The 23602-nt window shown below is 43.2% G+C and overlaps 1 protein-coding gene across 1 annotated transcript in view; it reads right to left on the bottom strand.

Moving 5' to 3' along the window:
- Window positions 1-23281, bottom strand: part of LOC136114486 (hsp90 co-chaperone Cdc37-like 1) — a 46112-nt gene extending 22831 nt beyond the window's left edge. The window contains exon 1 of the mRNA XM_071801573.1: window positions 22973-23281. Within this exon, the coding sequence (XP_071657674.1) occupies window positions 22973-23281 (309 nt within the window). The remainder of the gene's footprint in view (window positions 1-22972) is intronic.
- Window positions 23282-23602: the final 321 nt, after the last annotated feature.

Raw genomic sequence — 23602 nt, 5'->3', positions numbered from 1 at the left:
TCCCCCCAAAATCCCGGCCGCAATTTCCCTCTCCTGTTCCCCATTGGTTGGGTACTTCAGGGTTTACAGACTATCCTGACGCACACAATACCCTTCCCCTTATCAATCTATTTAAGATATGGATTCCTGGTACTTTGGCTACACTTCCCCCTAAATTAACTTATCAATACAGGTATGGGTATGTATACAGGTGTCAGTACATATTCCGGGAAGAGACTGTGTATTACATTAAGAATTCATAGTCCGATGTCTCTCGGTCCTTCCCCCCTGCTGGGGTCAGGCGCCAGGTCCTCAGTTATGTAAAAACAACAGTTCTTCGTTAAATGTTCCTTACAATTTCCTCCTCTCCTTATTTTATACTTTTGTTGTTTTTGCATTTTCTTATGATACAGTTCTATAGGTGGCTTCAAGCCTAGACAACATGATTTCACATTTTTCTTCTGGAGTTATGCATTCGCTGTTCCTTCTTTCTTCTTGTTCTTTTAGCAGCATCATTTTATCTGAGTATGGCAGTGGCCCTAAAGGCATTTGCTTTGATAGAGCTGTCTCAATAAGGCATTGAACAAGTCCTCGGACACACGGAATGATGCAGCACGCTATAGAAATTAGTGCTTCTGCTACTACAATTAAAGAAGTAAAACCAGATACTATAATTTCTTTCCATTTTCCAAACCAAGATTCTAACAATCCCATGAGTGGACTATCTATACCTGAATTCTCAGCCAATTCTTCTGCTAAAGTTGTGAGTCCTTGCAAAGCTCTGGTTACACATACATCACCTTTTTCTGCCAACATCATATCTAGGACCATGGTATTTTCCCATGCCATTCTACTAGTAGCATCTAATTGTTTGGCGATTCCTTTAACTGCTTGTCTAGTATAACTTATAAATAAATGTTATTTATTCAGTCTACATTCTTGTTTATAGTTACCTACCAAAACAAAAAGGACTCAAAACCCGCAGCTACTTGATTTCTTGCTTTGTGTTCCTTGGAGACCCCTCTGGGGACCCCAATCGAATCGAAATAAACTCTGTCATCAAAGGAAAACCCTAAACTCCTTTTTCTGTTGCCCTGATGAATCACAGTGTTCAAATGCCAGGGTAAAAGGAATTGCCAATTGAACAATGCTACAGGTACCTTCCCAGTGGGGGATAAAATGGAATGAAGTGTCATCTTCCCGCAGTACCACCAAAGATCCACTCAAGAAGCATTTGAGGACGTATGAGGACCAACTTCCCGTGTCTCTACACACCTACTCATGTTCCTAGGAACTTGGTATCATTCCTGCCCTGTCGTGAGAGACAGGCAGTATGATTTCCAATTATTCCTGAAAATGCCGGGGGAATTTTGATATTTTTCCCCGCGAGGCTGGAAATAGTAGGGAGAGAGTATGACACGACTTATTTCCCCATGCCGTAGAGTCTTGGTATAAGGCTAAGATGCACTCCATCCCCTGTCAATCTTCGCCCCATCCCAGAGGGAAGGGTACCACTTGGGCCACAGGCCTTCCTGGTGCACAGGCATAGCAATTGCTCTTGTTTAGGCTTTGCACCGTTGTCGAGGGTTAGGATTGCGGGGTGACAATCAAACCCTGGCAGATGTATTGTTAACCTCCTCTCCCCCGCACTTCCCCCTTTTGCCCCTCCCTCTCCCCCCTTCCCACTCAGGACAGGCGATCGGGAGGGAAAGAAGGACAGAGAGAAGAGAGTTGGAAAAGTTAAAGATGTTTTACTAATGCTACTAATAAGAATAGAGAAAATAATACAAAATATACAAAACCAATCTTGTAAGTCTCAGCAACTGCAGAGCCAGCACCCAAAGTCCTGGATTAGACTCTGTAGCCAACCGGAGCTGTATTCAGTCTCTCACTAGGCCTCAGTTCGCAGGGACGACCAGCAAGGTCCTCTCCTAATGTCAGCCATGAGGAGAAAAAGGGGAAAAAAGGGACAAGATCCTCGTGATCTCCCACTTTTATATGAAGTATTCACGTGAATGGAATGTTATACACCATTGCTCAGTCTCTCGGTCATCAGTTTCTCGTTGCCCCTCTCGCGAGATGTCCATCCGTGTTTATCAATAAGTTTGCATTCCATTGCTAGGTTTACCAAAACATGTGTTGGGTTCTCCAGGAAAATGCAGCTAATATGAAGGCTTTAGCTGACAGGCAAAAATTCACTAAAAGAAAAACTTGTTTTTTAACAAAACCAGGACATTCCACCCCTTATAATATGACATTCACTGAATACTTAAACCTTATCATTACAATCTATCAATACAATCTAATTAATCACTAGTACTATATATATATATACATATGTACATATATACACAGGAGTAATTAATCAGTGGACCATCCTTTGAAAAGTTCATTAAGTTCATTTTGTCACAACAGTCTCCCAGGGCAGGAAAAATGGTACAAGTGCATCTCATGACCACTGTTTATGGGTTAAGGACACCAACTTCGAAGAAGGTGTCGGGCGCCACTCGAAGAAGCTAGCTCTAGTTTCATCACCATTGTCTTGATCTGAAAGACACTTATTAAACATTGTTAGTGCGGCAATTCACATCATACAGTTCAGCATTGCATATTTTCACCTAAAATCAAATCCCCTTGAGGTACACACCGAACTTCTTCATCCTTAAGCATCACCCACCAGGTGCTGCCAGGTCCCTGGGCAAAAACAATCCCACGAATAGGTTTGCCTTTGCCTGAGGCAGGAGTAACCCAGACTGCCTTTCCTAAGATATTTTTCATGTGTACTACAGGGACTTTATCTCCTTCTACAGTCCGTAGAGTTTCTGATTGGGCAGGCCCGGCTCGATTGGTTGATCCCCTAGTGTTGACCAACCAAGTGGTTTTTGCTAAATGTGAATCCCAGTTTTTAAAGGTTCCACCACCCAGTGCCTTTAGTGCAGTTTTTAACAAACCATTATACCTTTCAATTTTCCCAGAGGCTGGTGCATGATATGGAATATGATATACCCACTCAATACCATGTTCTTTGGCCCAATTGTCTATAATACTGTTTTTGAAATGAGTACCATTGTCTGATTCAATTCTTTCTGGCGTACCGTGCCGCCAAAGGACTTGCTTCTCAAGGCCCAAGATAGTATTTCGGGCTGTAGCATGAGGTACGGCATATGTTTCCAACCATCCAGTGGTTGCTTCCACCATTGTAAGTACATAACGCTTACCTTGACGTGTTTGTGGAAGTGTAATATAATCAATCTGCCAAGCTTCTCCATACTTATACTTTAACCATCGCCCCCCATACCATACAGGTTTTAACCGTTTCGCTTGTTTGATTTCGGCGCAAGTTTCACATTCATGAATAACCTGTGAAATAGTGTCCATAGTTAAATCCACCCCTCGATCACGAGCCCATTTATACGTGCGGACCGGTACGGGTAAAGAATCTAGCTCAATGTGAGTTTAACATCAATGCCCTTTAATGAACGTTTAACAACACTGAATATCAATGTCCGTCAGAGCACGTTTTTTACAGCCCTTATATAGTCTTTAACCAATGGCCACGCGGCAAGCGCAGGCTACGATTGGTTACTCTCTGCAGTCACTCTTCCCTCCCCCCATGGTGATTAGCTGCAGGGCACTGTCCACGAACTGTTCATGCACAGTGACGACGGCGCCCCTCCTGCAGCCTGGGTTGAGGGCAGACCAGCTTCTGTTTACTTCCGTTCTGTCTTTGGTGTCTCCAGAAAAACCTTCCGTGTAGGTCCTAGCCTGCACCACAGCCACATCAAGCTCTGGTTTGTTCACAGCACACAGCCCATGTCCTCTTTCTTCCAAAAACTCTCCACACAAACACATGTACAAGTTGTTTGCAAATCTCCCCAGAGAAGACAGTAAGCTGAGTAGAATGTGGGTCTTTGTAGGTACAAACTAAAATTGAAGAATATGTGATTCTGTGCTGAGGAGTGTCAGAAAGCCAGTGACAGAAATAAGTCATTACAGATCCAAACATCTCATCTCCATCCATTTTATCTCTGTTTTATAGCTTCTCATCCAGCGCTCGATCCTGAAAGATAGTGCCACTGGCCTTCACTGTATACAGAAAGGGGTTGAGATCTTCAGCTTTTCTCTTTCTTCTAGATGAGTTCCAGTGAAATCACAGAGCAATGTCTGCAAATTATACTTGCCTTTACCCTTGAGCACTGAGGTGGGGACAGCAGAAGCAACAATGATGAGAAAGCATCAGGGAGGTCTCCATCAACTCCTGCCAGGCTGTCTACCCCAAAAGAATAGTGCCTGGATAGAAGGATCGTCCCTTGTGCCAAACTAAATGAGAGCAAGGGAAACTAATATGTTGGGAAACTGATCTGTGCTTTTTCTCTTGGGATTCAATCACACCTTTTACCTTAACAAAAATTATTTCAACTGGATCTGAACAACAACAAGAAAATAAGTTAATGGCACAATAATCAAACTAGCACAATGAGATGGCCCTTTGACTGCAAAATATAGGCCGTCACCCTTATCCTGAGGTTCAGTTTCTCTACAGTGCCAACCTGTTGCTCACTGGCGGCTGAAACTCTTTGGAGCTCCCAAAGGTTTGATGATTTTTCTTTGCCGCATCAGAAAACTGTCTACTTTGAATTTCAGTCAGGAGGCCAGAGAAAACACTGCTCATGTAGCTTCAATGTTTACTTTTTTTTTTTTTCCTGCACAGTGGCTTAATGATAAAAATAGAACTGTCCATCATAGCAATATACAAACTGACTGTCTGCTACAGACCATTTTATCCAGGAGTAAGCAAAAGAAAGTCTATGGCAGAAGTTACCTCTAAAATTACATTTAAATGCCATGAAATACACAACAATTACAGCCTACAAGCACATTTAACAAAGTTGTTAGCAAAAAGACCAGCAGTCTTTCAGGGCATATTGTTCTTGATGAAAACATTGGTTGTTTTATAGCATTACCGTGGATTTTAAGCCACTGTGAGACCACTGTGGTCTCACCCTCACAAAAATGAGACACGCTCACACACACAGAGAACTGGCTAGGGCTCCCCTTCTCCTTCCAGTAGACAAACCTGCCCATGATCTTGCCCTTAGACACACACACACACACACACACACCTGGCTCCCAAGCCACTTCACCAATTCACCAGCTAGTCCAGTTTGATCTTTGCTAGTGATCATAAGCTCACTCACTCACACACCCTCACTCACTCCAGTCTTCTGACTCATGGTCCCACTCCAGTTGCTGGCACTATGACCTCCATTCACACACATGCACACAGAATAGAGTCTCTCACCCAGGAAAACAGTTAAGAAAAAGAATAAAGAGACTATCGAGTACAAGGAATGGCCAGATAAGAATACTGACCAGCAAACTGTTTACACATGACATTTTAATCCCCTTATGCCTCTACTTCCCCAAGCTTGTTCCTCCCCAAATCACCAAGATCCTTCCCTTTCCCTGCTTTTGTTTCCTCCCCTTTGTTTCCTCCCCTAAACATCCCATGATATATATCTTTATGTAATCCCAAAATGCTCTTCACCTGCATCCAGTACCCTGGGCAGTAATCCCCCTCAGTCCAAAAAGGTGCTCAGGAGATTTGCTCCCATTGATTCATCTTGATGGATTTCACAACCGGACACTGCCTTTGTGCTTTTGTACCCCTCTGGGCTTGTGGAGATGGGCCTTTGATGGGCTGAGGGCTCACCCCTGCAACCATTGTCTCTCTGTTCTCCTTTGTGTGTGTGAGGGGAGTTTTTTATCACATTATTTGACAAAATCACGCTCAGGAAATCATAAGAACACTTAAACCTATAGGATACTTACTTTTTTTTTTTAAGCTCGGTTATCAATAAAGCCAAACCTTATGCACCAAGTTGGGTGTGGTGGGTTAACCTTGTCTGACTGCCAGGCACCCACCAAGCCACTCTCTCACTCCTCCTCTTCAGCAGAACAGGGGGAGAAAATATGATGAAAAGCTTGTGGGTCAAGATAAAGACAGGAAGATTGCTCACCAGTTACCATCACGGGCAGAACTCACTCGACTTGGAGAAGATTAATTTAATTTATTGACAATTAAAAACAGTGCTTGCACAGAGTGGAGGCCCGTTCTGCTTCTCACACTGCTCCACCAGCAAGTGGGCTGGGGAGGAAGTGACAACCAGTGACACACTTACCTAAGCTCTTAGACCCAGCGTCTCGAGGTTGGCCAGAGTGTGTGCAAACTGCAGCAGCAGCCGCTCTTCTGGTGGAAGAAAGCAGAAAATTAAACCCTGCTGTTTTCCTATGGAGAGATGACAATGGGCTGCACCTCTTCATAGATGGGTCTTCAAGGGTAATTCGGGGAAAAGACACAATGGGTGTGCCATCATTGAAGGTGTGAGTGGTGAAATAAGAAACGGGAAGGTTGCCTAATAACTGGTCAGCTCAAACATGCCAGCTATAAGCTGTCAATCAGGCACTGCAAATGTTAGAAGGAAAAGAAGGCACCATCTGTAATGATTCTAGATATGCATTTGGAGTAGTGCACACCTTTGGGAAAATCTGAGAAGAACGGGGTCTAATTAATAGCACAGGGAAAGAATTGGTTCATGAAGAACTAGTTGGACAAGTGTTACGTAATCTGATGCCACCAATAGAAGTGGCTGTAGTACATGTTAATGGACATCAGAGGGGAAACTCCTTTTGTGCCAGGGGAAATTGGTTAGCAGATGAAATGGCCTGAGAAGCAGCCTTAAAACCTGAAGTAATAACTGTAAGTTATCTCACGCTTGAGGTCCTGACCCTGCAGGAAATTCCAGTTTTTGATGAAAAGTAAAAAGAAGTCCTCCAAGAATTAGGAGCCAGGGAACAGAGTGGGAAATGGGTACTCCCAGATGGTAGAGAAATGTTAAATAAGCAAATCATGAGGGAGGTATTAGCAATTTTACATCAGGAGAGTTATTGGGGCACACAAGCAATGTGTGACATAGTACTGGAATTTATACTATAGCTAAGCAAATTTGTGAAAGATGGGTGGTTTGTAAAAGAATAAATAAAAAGGCACTTAGAAAGCAGTCTGCAGGAGGGTGGAGTCCAAGTTTACAACTCTTTCAAAATATTCAAGTTGATTTACCTGTAGCTGGTCGAATTAAATACATACTAGTGTTGGTTGATCACCTTACCAGGTGGGGAGAAGCTTTCCCCTTGAGCACTGCCGCGGCGGCAGTGGTAGCAGAAGTGAAATAACGGATGGACCCCCACAGTTTGAAACTAAGGATTTGTTTCTCAAAAACTGTATACTCGGGTTGTCTTTTCTATCTTCTCTCAGGCACCAAGGGCTTCTGGCATAAACTCTGCCTTTAGAGTTTGCAGCTCACAAGTTTCAGCCTGGAAACTGGGTCCTGGTCAAATCCTGGAAAGAAACTAAGCTTGAACCAGTTTGGGAAGGCGCATTTCAAGTTCTGCTGATCACCGAGACAGTGGTACCACCAGCTGAGAAAGGGTGGACTCATTACACACGGATTAAAGAGCCAATCGAACCTCCAAAGGACAATGATGAGTGGCAAGTACTGACAACTGTCGACCCCCTTCGACTAAAGATACAGAGATGAAAATGAAATGGAACTCTTGAGGATTATTAATCCTGTATTATGTAGAATTTACAAATGGGTTACTTAACATTAACATCACTGAAACTGAAGGTTCCCTAACAATTTGAGCAGACGCTTGCCAGATCTTTAACTGTGGGGATGTACAGAGCTAAAGAGAATTGAGTTATGAAAAAAAACATGCATCCAAGGGGACTGAGTCTAAGGATGATTTAAATAAGTGCATAGTTTTTGTTGCTGTCTCTCATTGCCCCTCCTGGTACAGTGTTATCTGGACCACAGAGTTTAGGGGATGGACAGTGAGCAATGAACGGTTATAGAGTTAAAAAGAAAAATTACCCTCTCGAAAGGACAATCTCTCCCGGATGTGAGTCTCTGCAGTGCAACCCTTTGCTAATTACAATACAGGGAGCAGATGATTCAGTAAGTGGGGTTTATGGATCACGAATAGACATTAGTAGAAAAGATGCCCTGGGAAGGTTCAAAATACAAATGATACAAATGCCTGGGTAGAATGGATCAAATATACGGTTCTCCTGGTTTTGTTAAAAAACAAGTTTCTCTTTTAGTGAATTTTTGCCTGTCAGCTAAAGCCTTCATATTAGCTGCATTTTCCTGGAGAACCCAACACATGTTTTGGTTAAACCTAGCAATGGAATGCAAACTTATTGATAAACACGGATGGACATCTCGCGAGAGGGGCAACGAGAAACTGATGACCGAGAGACTGAGCAATGGTGTATAACATTCCATTCACGTGAATACTTCATATAAAAGTGGGAGATCACGAGGATCTCGTCCCTTTTTTCCCCTTTTTCTCCTCATGGCTGAACCTCAGGATAAGGGTGACGGCCTATATTTTGCAGTCAAAGGGCCATCTCATTGTGCTAGTTTGATTATTGTGCCATTAACTTATTTTCTTGTTGTTGTTCAGATCCAGTTGAAATAATTTTTGTTAAGGTAAAAGGTGTGATTGAATCCCAAGAGAAAAAGCACAGATCAGTTTCCCAACATATTAGTTTCCCTTGCTCTCATTTAGTTTGGCACAAGGGACGATCCTTCTATCCAGGCACTATTCTTTTGGGGTAGACAGCCTGGCAGGAGTTGATGGAGACCTCCCTGATGCTTTCTCATCATTGTTGCTTCTGCTGTCCCCACCTCAGTGCTCAAGGGTAAAGGCAAGTATAATTTGCAGACATTGCTCTGTGATTTCACTGGAACTCATCTAGAAGAAAGAGAAAAGCTGAAGATCTCAACCCCTTTCTGTATACAGTGAAGGCCAGTGGCACTATCTTTCAGGATCGAGCGCTGGATGAGAAGCTATAAAACAGAGATAAAATGGATGGAGATGAGATGTTTGGATCTGTAATGACTTATTTCTGTCACTGGCTTTCTGACACTCCTCAGCACAGAATCACATATTCTTCAATTTTAGTTTGTACCTACAAAGACCCACATTCTACTCAGCTTACTGTCTTCTCTGGGGAGATTTGCAAACAACTTGTACATGTGTTTGTGTGGAGAGTTTTTGGAAGAAAGAGGACATGGGCTGTGTGCTGTGAACAAACCAGAGCTTGATGTGGCTGTGGTGCAGGCTAGGACCTACACGGAAGGTTTTTCTGGAGACACCAAAGACAGAACGGAAGTAAACAGAAGCTGGTCTGCCCTCAACCCAGGCTGCAGGAGGGGCGCCGTCGTCGCTGTGCATGAACAGTTCGTGGACAGTGCCCTGCAGCTAATCACCATGGGGGGAGGGAAGAGTGACTGCAGAGAGTAACCAATCGTAGCCTGCGCTTGCCGCGTGGCCATTGGTTAAAGACTATATAAGGGCTGTAAAAAACGTGCTCTGACGGACATTGATATTCAGTGTTGTTAAACGTTCATTAAAGGGCATTGATGTTAAACTCACATTGAGCTAGATTCTTTACCCGTACCGGTCCGCACGTATAAATGGGCTCGTGATCGAGGGGTGGATTTAACTATGGACACTATTTCACAGGTTATTCATGAATGTGAAACTTGCGCCGAAATCAAACAAGCGAAACGGTTAAAACCTGTATGGTATGGGGGGCGATGGTTAAAGTATAAGTATGGAGAAGCTTGGCAGATTGATTATATTACACTTCCACAAACACGTCAAGGTAAGCGTTATGTACTTACAATGGTGGAAGCAACCACTGGATGGTTGGAAACATATGCCGTACCTCATGCTACAGCCCGAAATACTATCTTGGGCCTTGAGAAGCAAATCCTTTGGCGGCACGGTACGCCAGAAAGAATTGAATCAGACAATGGTACTCATTTCAAAAACAGTATTATAGACAATTGGGCCAAAGAACATGGTATTGAGTGGGTATATCATATTCCATATCATGCACCAGCCTCTGGGAAAATTGAAAGGTATAATGGTTTGTTAAAAACTGCACTAAAGGCACTGGGTGGTGGAACCTTTAAAAACTGGGATTCACATTTAGCAAAAACCACTTGGTTGGTCAACACTAGGGGATCAACCAATCGAGCCGGGCCTGCCCAATCAGAAACTCTACGGACTGTAGAAGGAGATAAAGTCCCTGTAGTACACATGAAAAATATCTTAGGAAAGGCAGTCTGGGTTACTCCTGCCTCAGGCAAAGGCAAACCTATTCGTGGGATTGTTTTTGCCCAGGGACCTGGCAGCACCTGGTGGGTGATGCTTAAGGATGAAGAAGTTCGGTGTGTACCTCAAGGGGATTTGATTTTAGGTGAAAATATGCAATGCTGAACTGTATGATGTGAATTGCCGCACTAACAATGTTTAATAAGTGTCTTTCAGATCAAGACAATGGTGATGAAACTAGAGCTAGCTTCTTCGAGTGGCGCCCGACACCTTCTTCGAAGTTGGTGTCCTTAACCCATAAACAGTGGTCATGAGATGCACTTGTACCATTTTTCCTGCCCTGGGAGACTGTTGTGACAAAATGAACTTAATGAACTTTTCAAAGGATGGTCCACTGATTAATTACTCCTGTGTATATATGTACATATGTATATATATATATAGTACTAGTGATTAATTAGATTGTATTGATAGATTGTAATGATAAGGTTTAAGTATTCAGTGAATGTCATATTATAAGGGGTGGAATGTCCTGGTTTTGTTAAAAAACAAGTTTTTCTTTTAGTGAATTTTTGCCTGTCAGCTAAAGCCTTCATATTAGCTGCATTTTCCTGGAGAACCCAACACATGTTTTGGTAAACCTAGCAATGGAATGCAAACTTATTGATAAACACGGATGGACATCTCGCGAGAGGGGCAACGAGAAACTGATGACCGAGAGACTGAGCAATGGTGTATAACATTCCATTCACGTGAATACTTCATATAAAAGTGGGAGATCACGAGGATCTTGTCCCTTTTTTCCCCTTTTTCTCCTCATGGCTGACATTAGGAGAGGACCTTGCTGGTCGTCCCTGCGAACTGAGGCCTAGTGAGAGACTGAATACAGCTCCGGTTGGCTACAGAGTCTAATCCAGGACTTTGGGTGCTGGCTCTGCAGTTGCTGAGACTTACAAGATTGGTTTTGTATATTTTGTATTATTTTCTCTATTCTTATTAGTAGCATTAGTAAAACATCTTTAACTTTTCCAACTCTCTTCTCTCTGTCCTTCTTTCCCTCCCGATCGCCTGTCCTGAGTGGGAAGGGGGGAGAGGGAGGGGCAAAAGGGGGAAGTGCGGGGGAGAGGAGGTTAACAATACATCTGCCAGGGTTTGATTGTCACCCCGCAATCCTAACCCTCGACAACGGTGCAAAGCCTAAACAAGAGCAATTGCTATGCCTGTGCACCAGGAAGGCCTGTGGCCCAAGTGGTACCCTTCCCTCTGGGATGGGGCGAAGATTGACAGGGGATGGAGTGCATCTTAGCCTTATACCAAGACTCTACGGCATGGGGAAATAAGTCGTGTCATACTCTCTCCCTACTATTTCCAGCCTCGCGGGGAAAAATATCAAAATTCCCCCGGCATTTTCAGGAATAATTGGAAATCATACTGCCTGTCTCTCACGACAGGGCAGGAATGATACCAAGTTCCTAGGAACATGAGTAGGTGTGTAGAGACACGGGAAGTTGGTCCTCATACGTCCTCAAATGCTTCTTGAGTGGATCTTTGGTGGTACTGCGGGAAGATGACACTTCATTCCATTTTATCCCCCACTGGGAAGGTACCTGTAGCATTGTTCAATTGGCAATTCCTTTTACCCTGGCATTTGAACACTGTGATTCATCAGGGCAACAGAAAAAGGAGTTTAGGGTTTTCCTTTGATGACAGAGTTTATTTCGATTCGATTGGGGTCCCCAGAGGGGTCTCCAAGGAACACAAAGCAAGAAATCAAGTAGCTGCGGGTTTTGAGTCCTTTTTGTTTTGGTAGGTAACTATAAACAAGAATGTAGACTGAATAAATAACATTTATTTATAAGTTATACTAGACAAGCAGTTAAAGGAATCGCCAAACAATTAGATGCTACTAGTAGAATGGCATGGGAAAATACCATGGTCCTAGATATGATGTTGGCAGAAAAAGGTGATGTATGTGTAACCAGAGCTTTGCAAGGACTCACAACTTTAGCAGAAGAATTGGCTGAGAATTCAGGTATAGATAGTCCACTCATGGGATTGTTAGAATCTTGGTTTGGAAAATGGAAAGAAATTATAGTATCTGGTTTTACTTCTTTAATTGTAGTAGCAGAAGCACTAATTTCTATAGCGTGCTGCATCATTCCGTGTGTCCGAGGACTTGTTCAATGCCTTATTGAGACAGCTCTATCAAAGCAAATGCCTTTAGGGCCACTGCCATACTCAGATAAAATGATGCTGCTAAAAGAACAAGAAGAAAGAAGGAACAGCGAATGCATAACTCCAGAAGAAAAATGTGAAATCATGTTGTCTAGGCTTGAAGCCACCTATAGAACTGTATCATAAGAAAATGCAAAAACAACAAAAGTATAAAATAAGGAGAGGAGGAAATTGTAAGGAACATTTAACGAAGAACTGTTGTTTTTACATAACTGAGGACCTGGCGCCTGACCCCAGCAGGGGGGAAGGACCGAGAGACATCGGACTATGAATTCTTAATGTAATACACAGTCTCTTCCCGGAATATGTACTGACACCTGTATACATACCCATACCTGTATTGATAAGTTAATTTAGGGGGAAGTGTAGCCAAAGTACCAGGAATCCATATCTTAAATAGATTGATAAGGGGAAGGGTATTGTGTGCGTCAGGATAGTCTGTAAACCCTGAAGTACCCAACCAATGGGGAACAGGAGAGGGAAATTGCGGCCGGGATTTTGGGGGGATATAAGCGGGGGCTTTTTGCCCTATTAGGCGTGCCTACCTTTAGGTAGAACACCCGGTCTTGCAAAATCGTTATTAAAATATGCTTTGCCGAGAGATCCTGCCTGGGCCTATTATATTTGCAAAATAATTGTTTCCTACAGGACCTCTGTGGGTCATCTGGTCCAAACCCCCTGCTCAAGCAGGGCCACCTAAAGCCAGTTGCCCAGGACCATGTCCAGATGATTTTTCAATATCTATAAGAAGAGAGACACTACAACCCCACTGGGCAACCTGTTCCAGTGCTCAGTCACCCTCACAGCAAAAAAGTGTTCCCTTATGTTCAGAGGGAACCTCCTGTGTTTCAGTTCATGCCCATTGCCTCTGGTCCTGTCACTGGGCACCACTGAAAAGAGCCTGGCTCTGTCTTCTTGACACCCTCCCTTCAGGTATTTATATACATTAATAAGATGCCCCCCGAGCCTTCTCTTCACTATGCTAAACAGTCCCAGCTCTCTCAGCCTTTCCTCATATGTGAGGTGCTCCAGTCCTGTAAACATCTTCATGGCCCTTTGTTGGACTCTGTCCATGTCTCTCTTGCACTGGGGAGCCCAGAACTGGACGCAGGACTCCAGGTGTGGCCTCACCAGTGCTGAGTAGAGGGGAAGGATCACCTCTCTCGACCTGCTGGCAATGCAGCCCAGGAGATCATTAGCCTTTGTTGCAGCAAGGGCACATTGCCGATCATGTTCAATTTGATGTCCACCAGGACTCCCAGGTCCTTTTCTGAAAAGCTGTTTTCCAGCCAGTCAGCCCCCAGTATGTACTCTGTGCCTGACGTGGTTCCTCCCCTGGTTCAGGACTTTGCGCTTCCTCTTGTTGAACTGCATGAGGTCCCTGTCAGCCCATTTCTCCTTGTTTCTCACTCCTCTCACAACTGCTGTGTAGAGTTTTTTACCCTTTCTTAAACTGAAGAGAAGCTGCCAAATGAATGTATACTGTGATTAAGTTGCAAAGGACATACCCATCATTAATCAGTAGACATGATGAATGCTTTCTAACTACCTGCCAAACAAAGGGATATTTTTCAAGTCTTAGATTCTCTTGCATGACAAGCTAGAGACAGAAGATTAAGTGATACATTGTTTAGAAGCAGAGTACTTAGCTTATGTTTAACTAGAAATTAATAGGTGCATTGTAAGTAAGAAAAGAATCAATTACTTATGTAAGTGAGCACTAATTGCGCTTGTGCGAAGAGCTGCCAACGCGGAGAGGTCGATCAGCGGACACCTGAGAAGACCCCCCGAAAAAGGTTGTGGTACCGGTAAAAGGAAGTTAGATGGCAGCAAAGACTGTGAAATAACTAACTCCATCTTATGTTTATGTAATCATTTCCTGGTACAGGTGTATTGTATGTTAAAAATTCCCCAAAATTGTAATTAATATGCAATAATTGTGTGGCTATAAGCGATGCAAGACCATCCAGCTGCTGGAGCACTTATGGAGGATGATCCCCAGAGCTCCCCAGCGCTGTCAATAAAAGAATGCCGCTTAACACTATAATTGACTCTGCTGTTAAGTTTATTTCTCCGTTTCAAAACATGTTTTCACAGACGCACCACCACCTTCGCTGATTGGCTCATCTTTGGCCAGCGGTGGGTCTGTTTTGGAGCTGGCTGGAACTGGCTCTGTCCGATATGAGGGCAGCCCCTGGTCTTTTCTCACAGAGGCCACCCCTGCAGCCCCTCCCTCTACCAATACCTGGCCACATAAACCCAGTACACCACATAAACCAAATACATATGTTAACCATTTGCTTGTATGCTAAGGTATCGTGAATAACTTACTCTTAAAATCTTCTTGGCTATGTGTTTCACAAGTACAAGACCTGCAGTGTTTAATAAGCATTCAGATTATTATGATGCTAACCCCAATAATCTAATTTGCAGGGGCAAGCAGTGGAGTTTGTAATAGATAAGTGTTCAGGTTGTTGTGGTGTTAACCCCTATATTGTGCTTTGCAGGGGCAAACAATAGTTTGCAATAGATAAAAGTTCAGATTGTGATGATTTTAACCCCTGTAATCAGCTTTGCAGAGGCAAGAGGTGTAATTTCAATGAGTGTATGTACCTATTGTTAAAATGTTAGTCCTTTTTGTCTAGTCTGCAGGGACAAAATATTTGTATATACAGACTCCTGGATGGTGGTTTATCCAGTACAGAAATGGCTCAAAGAATGGAACTGGTGCTGAAACCCAATTTGGGCAGCAGAAGAGAAGAAAGTAGTAAAAAAGCTACTTGAAGAAAGACCCACTTTAAAACATCATGTTAATGCACATATCCCAAATTCAAAGGGAATTCAAGAACAGAAATACTATAACCAGGTTGACCAGCTGGCCCAACTTGCCAGCATAGATTTGGGATGGGAGCATAAATGAGAACTATTTTTTAGCCAGGTGGGCCCACAAAACTGCCAGGAGGGATTGGACTTGCTACTGGAGCAGAGAACCCAGTTTAGACTTGACTTGGGAAACCATAATACAAGCAATTAGGTAGTGGGAGAACAACACGCTCAGAAAGTACAAATGATGAAACAGTATGTGCAATGGGAGAAATGGACGTTTGGAGAAGCCTGGCAAGTACATCATATAAGCCCCCTTCCCTCCAGCTGTTACATTGGTAGAGCTATCACAAGGGTGGCTAAAACTTTCTCCACTTGGGAAAGCAAATGTGAGGAATACTCTAAAGTGAATAAACAAACATATCTGCATCACGGAATGCTGATTAGGCTAGAACTGGATAACAGAAGACATTTCAAAAACAAAACCATCCAAGAACAGGCTGAAGATCATGGAGTAGAGGAAAAGGTCCGAAGTTTGTGATAGGCATATGTTCAGATTAGTATGATGTTAAAGCCTGTAATCTGGTTCCTGAGGCAAGGGGAAGAGTTTTACTAAGTCTGTGTCCAGGACAAAAGGTAAGAGTTTATAATTGTCAAGGTCTGTACTCAAAGAGGCCTACAAAATTCTTCATTCTCCCACATGTTTGCTCAGATAATTGTGCAACAATGAATTTCTCTGCCAGGGCTGAAACAAAACAATTAATCGAAGCTCAGCATCTGCATCTGTAAGACATCAGTGAAAAAGGATAAAAACTGCAAGTCATCCAAGATCATTACAATCACGATCCTTTTCTCCAAACACTACAAAGCACTTCTGTGAGCTTTACAGAGAAAAACAGCAATAGCTGTCTAGACTAAGCCTGGCATCTCCTGGGTGCAAATCAGAAAATGAGAATAGGCTGCCATTTTCAGTCAGACGGAAGTCTTAAAATTGCTGCAACAAGGTTTTTTATTGTAATGATAATAATGATTTGAGCATTCTTATTCATGCCATCTCACAATACTAGAACAAGAGGAAACTGAAGATATCTAATAGCAGTAAATTGGAAAATATAAACAAAAGCGCTCTTTTGTACAATATGTAATTGGCCTGTTGAACTCGCTGTTGCCTGGTGTGATTCAGGTCAATGAATTAACAGTGTTTAGGAAAGGATAGACATATTAATAATAAAAGTATTCAAATATATCTTTGGATAAGCTAAAATTATAATAGCTTTTATCTCTCTCACCCACTTTAGGACATAAACCATATCTTTGGTTAATTAGATGAGTTTCCTTGTGTCTCCTTCTGAAACTTTTGGGGTCGATTGTACTTAGAGACCGATCTGTGAACTGAATAGACTGGTGGTATGGCAGTGGTTATCAATCCCCACGATTCTACTTTCTAGTCATCAAAATTCTCTATTGGCCACTGAAGTCATTGAAAAGCATTCCATAGGTTTCATCAAGCTTTGCAATGGGTGAATAGGGTGCTCCATCTGAATGCTTCAAAGCGCTTTACAGGCATTAATAACTTTTGTATCATGATGCTTACCTGACTGACTGTTGAGAGGAAAATAGTTTTTCAGGCAATCGGTACTTCCAGGCTAAGGTGATAGCTATGTAGGGAAACCTAGATTAGACCCTGGTTTGTGTTCCCCAGTCCTAATCCACTATGTAATATCTATGCATAGTTTTCATCAAGCCTACATTACTTTCAAAGCCACATATAGTTTTAAAAGCGTCTACAAATATTTTACTTTGTGACAGTTTACATTTCATTAAAGACATCCTTGCATGAGAATGAAAACAACATTTTTCAAGACTATCGTAATCTTGAATGTTAAAATTGAACCTTCACGTTCCTCATTCCTTCTTCACTACCTCTTTTATAGCATACTATTACATACTGTTCTCTGAATTAGCCAGTAATGTCAGCATCCCCATGTCCTTATTGACACATCCACCTCATTGTTAGCAATGGAAGCAGACTCTCAGTTTTGCTGATTTGTGTTTTATCTTCATACTCTTTGCCACCATTCTGTTAGATGTGTTAAAGAAGGAAGTGAACAAGGAGACTTGTTGGGGGCACATAATAGTTCTGTTAGCAATCAGAACACATAACCACGGGCGTAGTTATATGCGGTGCTTTATTCCAGCGCTGGGAAACCAGGGGTTCGCACCCAAAGCTGGCTTCGCCAGTCAGTTTAAGTTACACAGTATTTATGCAGTCCATTCACATACATATTCATATATTCATTAAGATACGTAACAGTTACTCAACATTGATTGCAACATCGATTGCAACATCTTGGAACTATTTTGATCATGCGCAGTGTCCTCTGGTGGTCTTTCAGGGGGTCTTCAGGATGAAGTAAGTAGTCTTCATCACTTCTGTCCTTTTCACCTTTGGGTACTGCACAGGCATACTGCTTCTATAGCTAGATAACTGCTGACTTGCTCAACCTCCGGAGATACTGTATGTACTTCTTCTCAGTCTATGCGTATTTGGGCTAAGATAAAAGCTAGGTTGATAAGATAAGAGTATACTCGAATCCCTTGTTAGGTAAAACACGATATGCTTGAACATCCTTTCAGGGACAGTTTACAAAACTGATTCATCCTTTCAGGAACATTTTGCAAAACTGATTCTGTTACTAGCATTTCCCCCCTTTGAAAATGCTTTTCTATTCTTAGACAATGCATTTTCACCTCAATCAATTTCTTCGATTATTGATTCATTTACTACTATTGATTGGTAATTCCCTTCAGGTGTGATAGTTCCAGTCGCGACTCTTCATAAGCTGGAGGGTTATCAAATATAGGATTAGCATAATTCCTACTCAGGACACTGAAAATGCGATTATTCCTAGCATTTGTTTGACTAATTATACGCTTAATACCCACATACAATAAACAAAGAAGAACAATCACAATTGCAAGTACAACTACACTTTCTAGTAGTGAATGTACCCATCTTCCCAAATTTAAATCGAATTTATTCAACAGAGCTCCTATCCAGCTCTGTTCTGCATCTTGTCTTTCTTTTTGCAGCTCCACTTCTGTTTGGGTCAGCTGGGAAATGTCTTTCTCAACCTCTGAAGTTACGTCTGGAATATGGATGCAGCGATGATCGATTCTGTCTTTCAAATATCCACAGACACCATTTTCTTTCAGTAACATTATGTCGAGTGCCATTCTATTCTGCAAGGTCATTTTAGTCGTAGCTTGTAATTGTATATTAAGATCCCGAAAACCTTTCTTAGTTATTCTGGCCAATCGATCCATTTGCCCGATCAATTTATCAATCATTTCTCTATTCCTATAGGCTGCAATTGGTGCAAAGAAAGATTCTAGTGCCCAGCCAAATTTAACACTGCTTGATGGTTCATGCCACACATCATCCTCATTTATTTCTCGTTTATGTCTGACCTGTAAAAGTTCTTGCCTATTTTTCAAAGGTGACCTTTTCCAAATGGGACATAGTGTTGGCAACCCCAAAGTAATTTCTCTAATTGGTCCTCCCATTGGCAAATGTGTAGTCCAGGTCCCATCACCTAAGGCCCAAACTAAATGTCCCATGCTGCCTATAACTCCTTTACAGTCAATTTTGTCTTTATCAATGCCAATTTTAAAGGCTGCCTGTGAGTCTAATTGTTTCCGACAAATGCAGCCTGTAATCACTGCTACTTTGACAATGGACAAAGGTATCTCTTTAATGTCTGTTTGATAAGTTATCACCCGTGAGCAATTCCACCATGATACTGTCATTCCTTCTGTTACATCGGACCACCGTATGCACCATGGAATTGCTTCACTGTATTGGTATTGTTGTACAATACTTAATGTCCACATATTATTCCATAATTCAGTTATGTTTTTGTTATCCTGATCTTTGCATTCCCAGTAGGTCCGTTCAACCTTTTGATTCACTATTTTAGTGGTCCACTTGTCATAGAAGCACCATCCTACATCGTGGAATCGTCCTATTGTAATATACCTCGCTTTTGGTAATTTTAAACAGTCCGCCCTGTGTCCTGGCGTTTTCCATTTTTCTCGTTCTCTTATCCTTTGTTCAGTTGGGACTTCTTCTATTCTAGTGTGGGATTCACATGCTATCTTACCAGTTCTGTTTATTTCTGGTAAGGTAGTAGCGATTATTCCCCACTCTACTGGGTCCTCAGCTGATTTTGATATGGGAAGGCAGGCAGTGATGCTACCGATATTTTGTGCTCGCGCAAAGTCTCGGATTAATCCTATCATTAGGTTCTCTGCCTGATTTTGTACACTTTGTACTACCTGTGGTATCTGGGTACTCTCATTACTATCTACTGCTCTTCGTGGCCTAATTTGAAATTCCATTCTGTCCTGGTTTTGTTAAAAAACAAGTTTCTCTTTTAGTGAATTTTGCCTGTCAGCTAAAGCCTTCATATTAGCTGCATTTTCCTGGAGAACCAGACACATGTTTTGGTAAACCTAGCAATGGAATGCAAACTTATTGATAAGTACGGATGGACATCTCGCGAGAGGGGCAACGAGAAACCGGTGACCGAGAGACTGTTGTAGAGGCTGAAATGAGCCTAACTGGAAAAAACTGGCAAAAGCATCCCATTGTGACTGGTCCAGATGCTCCGTGCATCCTTGGCATAGACTACCTCAGGAGAGGGTATTTTAAGGACCCAAAAGGGTATAGGTGGGCATTTGGTATAGCAGCTGTGGACACTGAGAAAATTGAACAGCTGTCTGATTTGCCTGGTCTTTCAGATGATCCTTCTGTTGTAGGACTGCTGATGGTTGACGATCAGCAGGTGCCAATTGCTACCACGACAGTGCATCGCCGACAGTATCGCACCAATCGAGACTCTTTGATTCCTATCCAGAAGTTGATCCATCAATTGGAAAGCCAGGGTGTGATCAGTAAGACTCGCTCACTTTTTAACAGCCCAATCTGGCCAGTGCGTAAGTCTAGTGACGAGTGGAGACTAACTGTAGACTATCGTGGCCTGAATGAAGTTACACCACCACTGAGTGCTGCTGTGCCTGACATGCTAGAACTGCAATTTGAACTGGAGTCAAAGGCAGCCAAGTGGCATGCTACAATTGACATTGCTAATGCATTTTTCTCTATTCCTGTAGCAGCAGAGTGCAGGCCGCAGTTTGCTTTCACCTGGAGGGGCATCCAGTACACATGGAATCCCTTGCCCCAGGGGTGGAAACACAGTCCTACCATCTGCCATGGACTGATCCAGACCACGCTGGAGCAAGATAAAGCTCCAGAACACTTCCAATATATTGATGACATCATCGTATGGGGCGACACAGCGAAAGAAGTCTTCGAGAAAGGTGAGAGAATAATTCAGATTCTTTTGGATGCTGGTTTTGCCATAAAACGAAGCAAGGTCAAGGGACCTGCACGATAGATCCAGTTTTTAGGAATAAAATGGCAAGATGGCCGTGGTCAGATCCCAATGGATGTGATCAACAAAATTGCAGCTATGTCTCCACCTACTAATAAAAAGGAGACACAGACTTTCTTGGGCGTTGTAGGTTTTTGGAGAATGCATATTCCTGACTACAGCCAGATTGTGAGCCCTCTCTATCGAGTGACTCGTAAAAAGAACCAATTTGAGTGGGGCCCTGAACAACGACAAGCCTTTGAACAAATTAAGCGTGAGATAACTCATGCGGTGGCCCTTGGACCAGTTCGGACTGGACTAGATGTTAAAAATGTGCTCTACACCGCAGCCGGAGATAATGGACTTACCTGGAGCCTCTGGCAGAAAGCAGCAGGAGAAACCCGAGGTCGACCCTTAGGTTTTTGCAGTCGAGGATACAAAGGATCTGAGGCCAACTATACTCCAACTGAAAAAGAGATACTAGCAGCATATGAAGGAGTTTGAGCTGCTTCAGAAGTGATCGGTACTGAAGCACAGCTCCTCCTGGCACAGCTCCTCTGTATATCTCTTTGCAGTTTCCTTTAATCTTTCTAAAAAGGCTGCAGGGGATTAGTTCTTTTCCTGCTTAACACTATACAATTTTGACCAATTCATTTGTTTCGGCATAGCAGTCTGAACGCCGATTAATAACCAGTCCTGATACCTCCGGAGGCGACATAAACCGCCTCCAGTATTATAATCCCATCGGGGATCCTCCTTTGGAAAATTTTCATCAACATTACCGCCCGCTATCCCATTCTGAATCACAGAATTATTTAGGTTGGAAAAGACCCTTAAGATCATTGAGTCCAACCTTTAACCTAACACGGTCAAGTCCACCACTTAACCATGTCCCTAAGTGCCACATCTACATGTCTTTTAAATACCTCCAGGGATGGTGACTCAAACACTTCCCAGGGCAGCCAGTTCCAATGCTTGATAACCCTTTCAGTGAAGAAATTTTTCCTCATATCCTATCTAAACCTCCCCTGGTGCAACTTGAGGCCATTTCCTCTCCTCCTATTGCTTGTTACTTGGGAAAAGAGACCAACACCCACCTAGCTACAGCCTCCTTTCAGGTAGTTGGAGAGAGAGAGAAGGTCTCCCCTGAGCTTCCTTTTCTCCAGGCTAAACAGCCTCAGTGTTCCCTCAGCCACTCCTCGTAGGACTTGTGCTCCAGGCCCCTCACCAGATTCGTTGCTCTGCTCTCCAGGACCTCAGTGTCTTTCTTGCCGTGAGGGGCTCAAAACCTAACACAATATTCAAGGTGCGGCCTCACCAGTTCCAAGCAGAAAGGAACAATCGTTTCCCTAGTCTTCTGGTCACACTATTTCTGATACAGGCCAGGATGCTGTTGGCCTTCTTGGCCACCTGAGCACACTGCTGGCTCCTATTCATCCAGCTGTCGACAATCACCCCCAGGTCCTTTTCCACTGGGCAGCTGTCCAGCCACTCTTCCCCAAGCCTGGAGCATTGCACAGGGTTGTTGTGACCTAAATGCAGGACCCAACAGTTAGCCTTGTCGAATCTCATGCAATTGGCCTCAGCTCATCAATCCAACTTGTCCAGATCCCTCCATAGAGCCCTCTTACCCTCAAGCAGATCAACACTCCCGCCCAGCTTGGTGTCGTCTGCAAACGTACTGAGGGTGCATTAGACAGCTGTTTAATTTCCTCCGTCTCTAAGGCAGCTTATAACAATCCAGTTGTCCCTTTCCTCCACCTGGCTGGAAGCAGGGCCCCTCTAGTCCTGGTCATCGTATTTGTTACTCACTTCTTGTAAATACAAGTGTTGTGGTTGAGACGGACAAACGACATAGACCAAGTTCTTCCAGGATGAAAGTAGTAGATGCCATTTATTGCCGCAAGTGCATTTTTATACAGTTTTACCAATTCATGTGTCTCTTCACTATTGGTTACAAGTTACAGCAGTAACATCTCATTGGCTATTTTTGCTGTCATCATTGTTACTCTTCTACTCCCTTCTCTCTCACGGGTACATCCTTAACATCTCTGGATACTCCTTTACTCCCATCTTTCTCACGGGTAGGCCTTCATATCTTCAAGGCTAATTTCTGTTCCCATGCCCTCCATCAGGGAATCCACGGACCCACCGTAGTCCCCCCCATAAGAGTCAGAGGTCCTTTCATTAAGATCAGAAGTAATATCAACCCTTTTACTCTGTCTGGGTAACCGCCCGCTGGAAACTGGAGCAGCAGTTTTCCTGGAAGAACCTCCTTTTGTGGTTGTTTTTCCTTGCAACGCACATACCCATGCCTCTAGGGTCGAGGTAGATTTTCCATCCCACCTCCTCATGTCTTCTCCATGGTCACGCAGATAAAACCACAGGGTGGCCTGTGGTGTGTACCCTCTCTGTCCTCTATTGAGCAGAAGAACATTTACTCCTAATAGCTGAGATACTGGTCTGTACAGGTAGGGAGTATCTTCTTTGAGTTGGTGGACCTTCCTGGACAGCTCCTCCACAGCCGAGACGAGGGAGCAAGAGAGATTTTCTTCATATTGCCGGAGTTGGCCAGCCAATTCATCCATCATTTGTCCCTCACCATCTTTCCAGGTCATTACTGTCAATGCGTACGGCTAATTCCCTCAAGTACTGGATACCTCTCTCCATGGTGGTGCACTTGCCCGGTTGGCATACAACATCTTCCTTGAAGGGGTACCTTTCCTTCATGCCTGATGGGAGTCTGCCACTTCTATCTCCTAGCTATTAGTGACCCCCTCAATATATTTGGTAGAAGGGAAGGGATGCTTATGTTGTGCCTCAACTAATTCCTAGCTTAAATTCCACTTTCACTGATAGTCCAGGCTAAGATGCATTGAGTAATTGTATTGGTTTTATGCGGCAAGGTGAGCACCTTGCAGCCAGCCCAGGTCAACCCA

Source organism: Patagioenas fasciata, chromosome W (assembly GCF_037038585.1).
Source record: "Patagioenas fasciata isolate bPatFas1 chromosome W, bPatFas1.hap1, whole genome shotgun sequence".
In the NCBI taxonomy this organism is placed as follows: domain Eukaryota; kingdom Metazoa; phylum Chordata; class Aves; order Columbiformes; family Columbidae; genus Patagioenas; species Patagioenas fasciata.
Note: the sequence above shows the minus strand (reverse complement) of the source record. Positions and strands in the feature narration are given on the sequence as shown.